At 39.4% G+C, this 12,703-nt stretch overlaps 1 protein-coding gene across 1 annotated transcript; it reads right to left on the bottom strand.

Annotated features, from left to right (window-relative positions):
• Positions 1-7,143: 7,143 nt before the first annotated feature.
• sertad1.L (SERTA domain containing 1 L homeolog) lies at positions 7,144-11,645 on the bottom strand. Its single transcript, NM_001092636.1, is given in 2 exon segments — positions 7,144-9,545; positions 11,549-11,645. A coding segment is annotated over 1 exon segment (747 nt). The 5' UTR covers positions 9,494-9,545; positions 11,549-11,645; the 3' UTR covers positions 7,144-8,746.
• Between the last annotated feature and the right edge of the window lie 1,058 nt (positions 11,646-12,703).

Below are 12,703 nucleotides of genomic sequence, written 5' to 3'. Positions count from 1 at the left end.
TGGCTAGAGGTGGAATTTTAACAACATGGCTATGCCTCCCAACATGTACAAAATAGAAAGAGGGATAAAAAGATCTGCCATGAGCACAATCACTGAGTTTTATTAAAGGCAGTTGTTAGAATTGATATAGGAAAGCACTGTTAAAAAACGTAAAAAAGAAAAAATGGAAGCAAATGAAAAAAACTTTAAAAAGAAAAATTGGAAGCAATTGAAAAATTATTTTTCTGGTGAACAATTTAAAAACAAATGAACTGAGGAAAAGGTGTCTGGAAGGTGATTAAACAGCTCCTTTAAACAGAAGGGTAGAACAAAAGAAAAAGAGGCATTTTTTTATTATTATTTATTTTAACTTTTTTAATATCTGACAACTTATTCTGCAGCACTGAATGATACAAGGTACACACCAGACATACAGATTACATATAAATATGGACTGAAACATGAGGGCCCTACCCATTAGAGAAAACAGCAAACGGATGAGTAAAAGAGTGAGTACATATAAGAAAGAGAAAGTAAGAAAAAAATAAAAGATGTGGCGTAGAGGGCATGAAACAACACAAAAAGAGATAAAGTAAGAACCATATGTACATACGTGTATGGTGACATGATTATGGGTCTGTTCTGCAGGTTTTATTGTATATAGTAAGTTCCTGTAGGGTGAAGTCTAGGCAGGTTTGCCTATTTCATAAAATCCCTACACGTATATTAGGAATAGTCAATTTATAATACATCTCAGCCAGTTTAGACACTGTGGAAATTCTTCACGGATTTAAGGGAGACCACAAGTGCCCATTAATTTTATTATTTGTGGTTTTTGAGTTATTTAGCTTTTTATTCAGCAGTTCTCCAGTTTCTGGCTGCTATGGCACAAACTACCCTAGCAACCATGCATTAATATGAATAAGAGACTGGAATAGGAGAGGCCTGAATAGAAAGATGAGTAATAAAATGTAGCAATAACAATACATTTGTAGCCTTACAGAGTATTTGTTTTTTAGATGGGGTCAGTGACCCCCATTTGAAAGCTGGAAAGAGTCAGAAAAAGAAGGCAAATAATTCAAAAACTATGAAAAATAAATAATGAAGGCCAATTAAAAAGTTGCTTAGAATTGGCCATTCTATAACATACTAAAAGTTAACACCCCTTTAAATCTTTAAATAAGGTTGTGGGTGCAATGAGAAAACAGCTGGTACATTTGGAAATGGGTTTGGTGCTGCATATTTTATAAATATGCCATAAAATATGCCATTCTGTGCTCTTTATATTTCCATTTGTGTAAATCCCATCTTTTTTAATGACATTTCCAATACACTTGGAGGTTTGATTAGTATTTTTAACTGCTGGGAGTCAGAGCCAGAGTCAAAACACAATCATAGCATCTTCTATTTTATGACACATGAAGAGCAGCTTATGTGTAATAAGGTAAGTGATGGACTGGGAATGGCTGTTTTGCCAAGATTTAAATAGGACCAAATATACCGTATGTACTACCATTGGCAATTTTTAAAAAATAAGCTGGTGTAGTGTTTTTAATACAAAAGTAAAACTTTTCAGCATCCAGTCTCTCCATCTGGTCAATCTGTTATTTTAATATACTCTGCACCTCTGGTGGATTTACCAGGGGAAATTAAAAGGGTATAATAGGCGTCATCACTTTATATCTAATAGATCAATCAACGCAGGCATGTGTAGCTCCTGATTCAGTTTTCATTAGGGATACATGAAATCTTGGATGTTGGTTTGAACTAGTGATGTGCGGGTTTACAAAAATTTGATCTGCATCTGACCCTAACCCATTGGCTCCCAAAATGCCCCCAACCCTAACCCAGCAGGCACCTCCATTTATAGACCCAAGCCTAACTCACCCATCTCTGACATCATGGAAGGGGTGGGGCAGGCATGCAAATTAGAAAAATCTGCGCCACCCCCCAAAAAATTGCAGCATGCAAACAAAAGAGCATCTTCCCAAAAATCACGTGATATTTAAGGTAATGAGTAAGAAATTGGACCAACACAGAAAAAAAGGCTTGGATTTGGCCAAACTGAATCCAGGAATCGTTGCATCCCTAGTTGGCTGTCTTAAAATACAAAAGACTATCTTTTCACCTAGCAAACCTGAAAAATATATGTTCTGCTCTAATAGAGGAAAACATAAGCAGCTACAAGGAGCTAAAGGTATTGTAAAGGGAGCTAGAAGCCAACTATGCAATTAGCTGGAACAGGAGTTCTCACATGGGGGGTTTGAAACAATGCAGCGTTGACACAGCACAAAGAAGGATGCGCCTTGCCCAATTTCTCTGTGTAAGCTGCAGGTGTCATATTCATGCCGCACCACCACTGACCTCTGTGGTACTCTGCAGATATTGATCCAACTATAAAATGGTCCAGTTAGAAATTATCTTTATAATCTGTCTATGAAACATTAAACTTGATGGAAGCCTGCCTTTTGACAGCTTTTGGATCCAAGATATCGGTTTAGAACTTGCTTGAGTAGGCAGAATAATTTCACCCAGCCGTAAGTGACCTGAGTTCCAAATTATTCCTTAACAGTAGATATGTGAGCATCTGGTTTATCAAGGTTCAGCATTCAAAAGGAATGAGGTGGATAAATTAAGAACACACCCAGGCGAGTGATTCAGGACAGGACCGGTTCCAGCATTTATTCAACAAAAAGCACACTAGTATAATTCATACCTATATGGATTTGATTGGGTGTCTGTCATTTAAAAATTAACTCAAACATAGATCATGAACACCTCAAGCTTTTGAATAATAGAAAATGGCAGGACTACCCCAGTCCTGTTATACCTTTAAAAAATGTCCTGATGGCCATTAGCCCTCACAGCTGATTTCACAAAGTTAGGATCAGCAAGATTGGAAAAGGTAGAACTAGAGAATTATAGGCTTACAGTGCATTTATCATAGCAAAATGGTTTCCCCACTGGAGGTGTGGGTTAATAGAGCCAATAGGGGGAAACGATTCTACGTTGGCCAGAAAATGCCCCTCATGACTGCTACCCCGCCTGTGCCATGAGGGAGCTCCCAGTGCGTCAGCCATGTTATGACACAACACATGTACATAATGAGGAGTGTTCTGTCACGTATGATTGGTCAAACTCTTCACCCAATGTTAAGTCACACGCCTGTGCATAATGAACAAGCTGATGGACTCACTCATTATGTGCATGCGTGTGACCAAACATGGCCACCTGCAATGGGAGCTCCCTCCTAGTGCAGGAGGCATAGCTCTTGCTAGTAGCATGTATTAGGGCAGGACTACACGGCCGATTCCGACCGAATCCGACGCACTGCACAAAAACGCAGGCGTAACGTCGGATGCGACAGGAAGAAGGTAAGTAATTCAATTGTCGGATCATGTTGCAGCGTTGATGCGATGCAACACGACTGTCGGATGCAGACGCTGCTGATCAGATCGCGGCAGAATCGGCCGTATAGCCCTGCCCTTATTTAAAATATTTTCCCTCAGTTGCTCTATTAGACTACAACTTCAATAGGGGAACAATTTACTCTCATTATCCATCGAGGAGATACTAAGATGATAGATTTTGCTGAAGAGGTGGGTGTTTGAATCTCTGCGTGGTAGTGGAATGTCTGAATTTTGTGTGGTTATAAATTCCATAGGCAGGGTGCTGCTCTAGTAAAGCACTGTAAACATGAATGTGAGCAGGTTACAAGGAATGTGGAACATTTAAGGACATTGATGAAACAGACCCAAATGTGAGTAGAGAGGAATTAGATTCAAAGATTAAACGTTTTCTGTAAAAGAGGATATAGTGGCTTGTGATGGAAGGTGCAGCGTCGTTGAAGGGGGCCTTTATGGGTATGAACTGAAATATAATGCAAGAATGTATATAGGATCAGTGTTTTGCAGAAAGGTGCAGCAGAGAGGGCTGACAGGTGAGGTAGATAATTCTTGCAGCAGGTTTTGACCTAATTGAAAAGGGCCAGGAAGAGGAAGCTGCAGCAGCCCAACTTGGAAGTAATTATCAAATAGATAAGCATTTTGCTAATATGTTTGTGAAAAAAACAGCTGTGGCTATGCAACTTTTGGCACAGTTATTGTGCAAATGTTTGACATTCATTCATTCTGTTTCTTGAAGTTTCCCACTTTTCTATTTTCTGGAACATAGTATTTGTACCTGGATAGAGAACTGACTAAAAGATAGACTACAAAGAGTGGTGGTAAATGGAACATTTTCTAATTGGACCAGTGTTGTTAGTGGAGTACCGCAGGGCTCTGTACTAGGTTCTTTGCTTTTCAACTTGTTTATTAATGATCTGGGGGTGGGCATTGAAAGTACTGTTTCTATTTTTGCAGATGATACTAAATTGTGCAGAACTGTAGGTTCCATGCAGGATGCTGCCACTTTGCAGAGTGATTTGTCTAAATTGGAAAACTGGGCAGCAAACTGGAAAATGAGGTTCAATGTTGATAAATGCAAGGTTATGCACTTTGGCAAAAATAATATAAATGCAAGTTATACACTAAATGGCAGTGAGTTGGGAGTTTCCTTAAATGAGAAGGATCTAGGGGTCTTTGTAGATAACACGTTGTCTAATTCTGGGCAGTGTAATTCTATGGCTACTAAAGCAAATAAAGTTCTGTCTTGCATAAAAAAGGGCATTAACTCAAGGAATGAAAACATAATTATGCCTCTTTATAGGTTCCTGGTAAGGACTCATCTGGAGTATGCAGTGCAGTTTTGGACTCCAGTCCTTAAGAGGGATATAAATGAGCTGGAGAGAGTGCAGAGACGTGCAACTAAATTGGTTAGAGGAAGGGAAGACTTAAATTATGAGGGGAGACTGTGAAGGTTGGGGTTGTTTTCTCTGGAAAAAAGGCGCTTGTGAGGGGACATGATTACACTTTACAAGTACATTAGAGGACATTACAGACAAATAGCAGGGGACCTTTTTACCCATAAAGTGGATCACCGTACCAGAGGCCACCCCTTTAGACTAGAAGAAAAGACCTTTCATTTGAAGCAACGTAGGGGGTTCTTCACAGTCAGGACAGTGAGGTTGTGGAATGCACTGCCGGTGATGTTGTGATGGCTGATTCAGTTAATGCCTTTAAGAATGGCTTGGATGATTTTTTGGACAGACATTATATCAAAGGCTATTGTGATACTAAGCTCTATAGTTAGTATAGATATGGGTATATAGAATTTAATTAAAAGTAGGGAGGGGTGTGTGTATGGATGCTGGGATTTCATTTGGAGGGGTTGAACTTGATGGACTTTGTCTTTTTTCAACTATGTAACTAACTATGTAACTATGTAAGTAAGCCCTATAACCTGTTGCTGTGAGGGTCAGCTGGAGTGAAGTAATATGCATAGAGTTTGCCTGGGTGCAGTAAGCATTAAGCTGTTTGGTTTTAAACAGGTGACCAGCAAACACTACCAGATGCTGTATATGAGCAGACCTGTAGCAAACGTTGCACGTTATTACATACAGTAACTCCCATTGTGTTGTGACCAAGAGTCACTTACTGTGTTCAAAGTATCAGAAGAAGGGTACCTGCTAATATTAACTTTGTATAAGTGTTATCACAGCATATTGCAAAATTCTAGTTTTTGGCATCCCATGACAAACATTGGCAGGCAATTAAAAAAAGCAGTGTGAGGGCATAGATGATATTTGTGTTAGAAACATCAATGCAGTGAAATAGTCCATTAAAACCATGCCAATTGTCATAAATTCTAACTCACCCCTACCAAACACCACATGCACAAACAAATAGAATTAAATAATAAAAGTAGCTATTCATGCAAAAACACAAAATTCTTTTTCTCTTGTAGTCATAGCTCAGTTCTGATATTTCTCTAGCGATGGAAGAGGGAAGAATGACATCAGGGGCCATGAGAGGATATTTTAAAAAAAAAAAAAGTGTCCTATGAAGAATTCGAAGCACGTCTGTGTGTCTCCAGCCTGTGTTAGGGAGAACAAGCCAGCACCACGCCTCTCCCTGAGCTCTCTGAACCCATAAAAGGCATGCAGTGACATCCTGAGTGTAGGGTGGGGGAGGACTCTCTCCTACATGTTTGAAAAGCAACAGCAGGAAGCAGGCAGCTCTCTGACATTCTCTTGCTCTTTTCCTCTCCTCTAACTGTCAGCTCACAGGTCAGCAGCCTTTAAAGACCTTAGAATAAGATTGTCTTCCCACAAAATAGCAGCAATTGATGGCTGTGTTTTCTACGCACAGACATAATTTCTGCACAGACTGCCCCATGACTTAGAACCAGTGGCGTAACCGTAACTAGATGATACCGGGCCCCACAGCCAATTCAGTTTAGGACCCCAACGCATTGGTAAATTGATCTATTCAACCAAGATATTTTGAAATTGCTCATTAATTATGCCTACTGGGCCCCCTGCACACCTGGCTCCCGTGCAACCACAGGGTCTACCTCCTCTGTATTTACTCCACTTCTTAGAGGTTAAGCTGTGGTGTAGACATTCGTAGTACAACAAGAGTACCCATTCCATATATGATGGGTGTAAATGTAAGCCCCTGGGCTCCATAGTAAAAAAAATCTTGTCCTGCCTTGCCCCTCCCCAGCTTGTCACACAGGCAACAGAGAAAAACAAACAACCATATTATAATACAGTTTCTTTCAAAGCCACAGGGTCTTATATCTATGGTTAGGCCACTCAGTGCCCAGTTTAACTTTCTGCCCAGGACAGACCTCTGCCCCTGGCATTCCAGGCACCCAGTATACAGGTTTCACTTCCCATATATTCTAGGCATTTATTAACAAAGTTTCTCCCCGTATTTTGTCAGAGCTGATTCCATAAGATATGAGTATAATTTAAAATGTAAATAGACAAACAGCATTTGTGCCTCCAGACATTTTTAGATAAGTAGCTTCAATCCAATGATTATAATAACCCCAGATCTTATAGAATAATGAGTACCCTAAAACTGTACCTTTTGCATTAGTTGTGCCAGAATTACCAGTCTGATAGTGATGTCAGATCATATAGAAACGTACCATACTCCATATCATACATGTTTCATATGTATCAAATATTACTTACATTCCAGAACTGCTTGATATAATAAGGGTTTTCCCCTTTTTGTTCTCTCCTTGGCAAGCAAAAACACCAAAAACTACAGCTATGAAAACCTTTTTATTTTGATAATAAATATTCACAAAGCATAAATATGAATCCAATCCACAAATTAATATTAGTTAGAAAATCAATACATGGCCACAAAATGGCAATAAATACAATCTGCTAATTTTGAAGCTTTAAGGTTTAAATATTGACTGTAATAAACAGCCCTTTAAATATCTTAAAAGACCCTGAGCCCTGTTACCTTTCAGGAAAGAATTTAATTGTAGTTACCATTTAGTTCAGAAAACATTTATACAGAGAATACATATTTGCATAAATAAGGTTAAACAAGGTTAAGGCACTGGCCTTGTGTGCAGAAAACATCTGTTTGCCAGCTGTACAGGAGAAATAAAGCTTTAAGGGCATGTTTGTGTAACTACAGATTTGGTTGTCAGGAATTCCTCAATTAAATTACTTCAAATAAAAACAAAAGGTTATTACACAGTGGTTTAAAAACATGGAGAAGCTGAAAATACACAATAATTCTGAAAAATGTATTAATTCCGGCAATAAAACCCCTTTTAGGTAAGGTATGATCTAAATCTCAGTATTGCTATATCTTCAAGAAATGCAGTATAAATGTTTCTTTCACAAATCTCACAGGTTCCATTAGAACTGCTGTAATTGTTATGACTTGATAACCTTGCATTTCAATACAGTTTCCATGAAACCACAACATTGCATCATACATCATACCCAAACATATGGGTATGATGTACCAATGATGCCAGTGCCCATATGACATCTGTTAGGGCGTTCTCACTGTTTGGGTTGACACTGAGGTGAGCTATATTTTTTTTACTTTTGAAGTGCATACATCCACGAAATGTATATTTACAACTACACTCAGTTTTCCTAGTCAATGCTTGAATCTGAATAGAAAAATCAAAATGAAAAAACTTGGTGACATCTTTAGAACTATTTTACTGATATTAACTTTAGAAAGCATAGAAGGTTGTTGTATATCTTATTTACAGGATATTAGTTTGATCTCAAATGGCTTACTTACATATTTTATGTACAAAGGTAAAGATGAAGCTCACATTTTCTAAAATAGTTATTTTTAAAATGACACTATGGATCAATGATACAAACTTGCATGTCGCTAGCTCCTTCATAATACTTCTGAAGGAACAGATAATTGTAGGCTGGGAAAATGGCACAAATGATTTGTCAAGGCATCACAGGAACAGGGAAAGAGCTGTTCAGGATTTATTTTGGCCTTTACTCTAGCACCCCAAAAAAACCTGAAGGAAACTGAAGCACTGCCATCCAGTGCAGGGGGAAAGAAGTTTATTTACTGCTTAATGGCTATAGTGTATGTTTAAGTATGAATTGTTTCTAATAACATTACACTTTTATATACTGAATTGCACTGGCCTTGTGCCTAAAGAAAATACAAATTTTTCTTTTGATAATAAACCGCAATCTTTTAGGAAATTTTTCTCCATGAAAAATATATTAACATTTCACTTCCCTGAAAGTTGCATTTTACTGGCTATAAATATATAACATTGAGACCGTGAGATTAGTTAATTAGAAAATAAATTAATGTCCAGTGTGCACATTATTTACAGTAGTAGTGTCTTGTTGCAAGATACTTCATTGAGTCCTTAAAGAAACAGCAGAGGTTGCCAGCAGTTCTTGGCTCTCACCAAACACATCCATTAGATAGTCCCATTCACTAAGTGCTAGAACAGTGCTTTCACCATTCTTATCTTCAATATCATCCACATTTGAAAATGTTTTAAAGTTTAAAAGATTACTACTCGCCCAAGGGTCACTGTCATACATAGAGGTATCAATGTCTTCAAATATGTCCTCTAGATTGTCCCCCAGGTTTTCCCCCAAAAGGTATGGTGAGGAACTTAGCAAGCTAGACGATGATGCCAGTTTCACCATGTCCTCAGCACTCCCTGAAACTGGGTTGGCTTTAGGGGCACACAGCTGATCATCTTCTATCTGTGGAAGAGGTGAGCTGCTCAGACCCTCAAAGTTATTTAAGTCCTCAAGTATGGTGGAAATGGAAGAATATAAAGAGGCATCCATGCTGGAAAGTGGATCTTCTGTGTTTTCAAGGGCTGGCTTCTTGCTCTCAGGGACCACCAAAGCACTCCTTGTGCACTCCTCAGATGTTTTCCACATATCTGGAGCACATTGTTCCACCTGCAAGTTGCCCTGAAGACGGCGTAATGTGTTAGCCACCAGCACAAAATGCCTCAGATCAGGCTCTACATGGCGAAGACTACGGTGAAGTTTCACCAGAGATATGTTCATTAAGCAGTGAGACTGGATGGCGGGGATTGAACAACACTCCCGTTCTAACACAGGATCAGGGTTGCTCCCCATCCCTCCATCCACCTCCGAATATTTTCGTTTAATTCCTTTGGCCAACATGGATCTAGTAAAAAAAATAAAAAAGAGGAATAATTAAATATCGTCTACAAACAACTCCACTAAGTTACGCTGAGAATTTTTGAAACAGTATTAAGAGTCAGGTCCTGATATTCTGGCCCTGTGAACAGTCCAAACACCCCACAAGAGACATGGGGGGGTCAGATTGCAGGATTTCTAAATTCTTTCTAATGGAAATTCTGTCTCAAAGTCTCAAAACTTAGTTACTCCCCATTATTTAGATTTTTAAACAATGGTATTTTTTTTCTGAAGTGCATAGACCTTAAGGCAGGAGTCCCCAACCTTTTTAACTTGTGAGACACATTTAAATGTAAAAAAGAGTTGGAGAGCAACACAAGCATGAAAAGGTCCATGAGGATGTCAAATAAGGGCTGTGATTGGCTGTTTGGTAGCCCCTAAATGGACTGGTAGCCTATAGGAGGCTCTGCTTGGCAGTACACCTGTTTATTTATGCAACAAAACTTGCTTCCAAACCAGGAATTCAAAAATAAGCTCCTGCTTGGATACTGCTGGAAGCAACATCCAAGGGGTTGGTGAGCAACATGTTGCTCGCGAGCTACTGGTTGGGGACCACTGCCTTAAGGTAACAAAACCTGATGCAATAACTTGACTAAAAAGGTAAAGTCTTGGCACCCCTGGGATAAAAAAAAAATGCATGCTGTGGGTAAACCATAGCCATAATACCTATGATTAATTAAACAGGGATAAAGGGACACTAGTATCAAGTGAAGTATAGGAGAACCTGTACTGAATCAGATGTCAGATGCATGTTTTTTTTAAATAAATATATGGCTGATGTTATCACTAAAGCAAAAAGGCATATTTGGAAGAAAAGTCTGTTAACCAATTAGCTGAGCCCAAAATAATTCATTACTATATGACACAACTGTTTTTCAAGTACAACAATTTGTACTTGTTTGGACTGTATGTCCACGTTTTTAAGTGCACTATTAAAGGCCCAGGGAATTTTACATATCGCACAAGCGCTCCTGTGGGGCTAGTGATGTTCATACAAGAAGTTCATATATTTAACTGCATTTCAGTCTTCAATGGTATTCCAGACAACTGCATTTTACACCTCAAATTGCATAAATTGGCTGAGGGATCTTAAATAAGCAATTTGTGAGTGAATGGGGTAAGAGGCTGTTTTAAGCATAAGGATGTTGGCAAGACCCACTTTAGCACTAAGGCATCTGGGCCACTAGTTATACCATTCTTTAGGTCATCAGTTGCCTTATCTGAAATTGAGTATCTTTAGAATGACTTAATTTTCTACAGCCCTGTTTCTTAACCTTATCTCGACATATGACTGGAGTACAGCTCCCATAACTCTGTGTTACATACAATCGATGGCAAAAGCATGCTGGAAGTTGTGGTGCAGCTGCAACAGCAATCTTGGGATGAAAGATTAAGAAAGGGAGTTCTATGGTATTTACCATGTTATAAGTATATAAAGAAAACGTACTCTAAAATGAATTTGTTACTGTGGTTTTTTTTCTGCGATTTTTTAATATGCTATTTAGTAGATGTTTGGGTGGTGATTCGACTTGTTCATTAGCAAGTGCCCCTGATTTTCTACTTGGTCTCTCTGATCTCCCTTAGTGTATGCCGTGTCTCTCTAGCACTGTATCTCCCAGCTGCTTCCTCCATTTCCTGGAGCTAAGGCTCTCGCTCTTCTCCTCCACACCAACTCAATAAATGCCTTTATTAGGTTATCCCTAATAACCAGATTGCGGGTACCCTCGAGTAAGCAGGCTAAAGCACCTCACTACCCCTTATGCCAAATTTTGTGGGGCATTTTAAAAATCATCTATTAACTTTGCACCTAATTTGTCAGTATTATCAATAACGACTCTTAAATCTGAGTAAAGTCACACTAAATACATACCACATACTGACCTATATACTAACAGCAATACAGCATTAACCTGAAACAGAAACCCCCACTACCCAAGTCCGCCATTACCCTCCCTCCTCCTTCGCACATACCTACTCCGCCGCTCAGCAGCCAATCAGAAGCTTCCTCGCCACAAACAGCAGCCAATCACAAAACAACATCCCACCCACCACTTCAGACCCTGGCAACACATCTGCTTCTTCGGTCGAACTGTCAAAGAATGTTGCAGTGAATAGTTAGCCAGAGATCTGCCTCTCCGGATACGCCTACGCGCATTCTCATTGGTCAGTATAACCTGAATTTCGCCAACGAGAGTTGAGCAGGCGTGGTTCGAGTGGTGCACGTTTCTCCCACCGCCCTTCTGAGTGACTAAGCGTGTGTGGAGGCAGGAGGAGAGTGATTCACGTGAGACGTCAATGCTGAATGGGCGGGACCTACCGTGATTGACAAGGCAGGATTGGAGATGCGTTACCGAGGGCAACACTTTAGGGGCTTATGCTTTGGCTGTAACGGATTATGTCCCTATTACAAGCATACTTTTTATCGTAATCATTATAAACAGAGCGCTTTCTATAGTATAATTTAGAAGGAGAAAGCCGGGAATCTTCAATGAACATGTGAATAAGTTCTTCCTTGTATTTACCAAAGGCACATAGCGCGGAAGGACACGATCTTCTTTTGACTCGCCTTGTGCCTGTGCTTGAATATGTACCGTAGTGTTTTTTTAACTAAATGAAAGTATGAGAATGAGGGACTATTAGTGAATTAACGACAGCAAAGTTATTTCCTCTCGCCAGCTCAGTCAGTCAGTTAACGCTAAATGGCTTAACACGTACAAATTGGGAGATAGTATGTTTTAAAACAAAATGGAACCAGTGGGTATTTATTAGAAAAATTAAGCAGAAATGGAAAAAAAATCCCAGCACCTTCATGAAGGAATGCAGCCTGCCAGGAAGTTCCCTTAGTACCACTAAGCAACAGAGGCGGGGCCACACCACAATTAGTGTTTTTAAATAAATGCTGGCAGGTTTAAGCTAGATGCAAAGACTGGTACGATCAGACTTCCCATCTCCCGACTTGACACCATTCAGATCAAATAAAGTAGTTAAAGAACAGATCAGCCGATGTTCTGCCCCTGACAGCAATCGTACGAAAGTTATGGCCGACCAAAGCTAGTGACAGTCTCCCTCTGAAAATCGTATGATCGGCAATACATGCAGAGATATTATCAGCAGCCAACAGAAATC

The sequence above is a fragment of the Xenopus laevis genome, chromosome 8L (genome assembly GCF_017654675.1).
Source record: "Xenopus laevis strain J_2021 chromosome 8L, Xenopus_laevis_v10.1, whole genome shotgun sequence".
Lineage (NCBI taxonomy): Eukaryota > Metazoa > Chordata > Amphibia > Anura > Pipidae > Xenopus > Xenopus laevis.
This window is presented reverse-complemented; position numbering and strand designations above follow the sequence as displayed.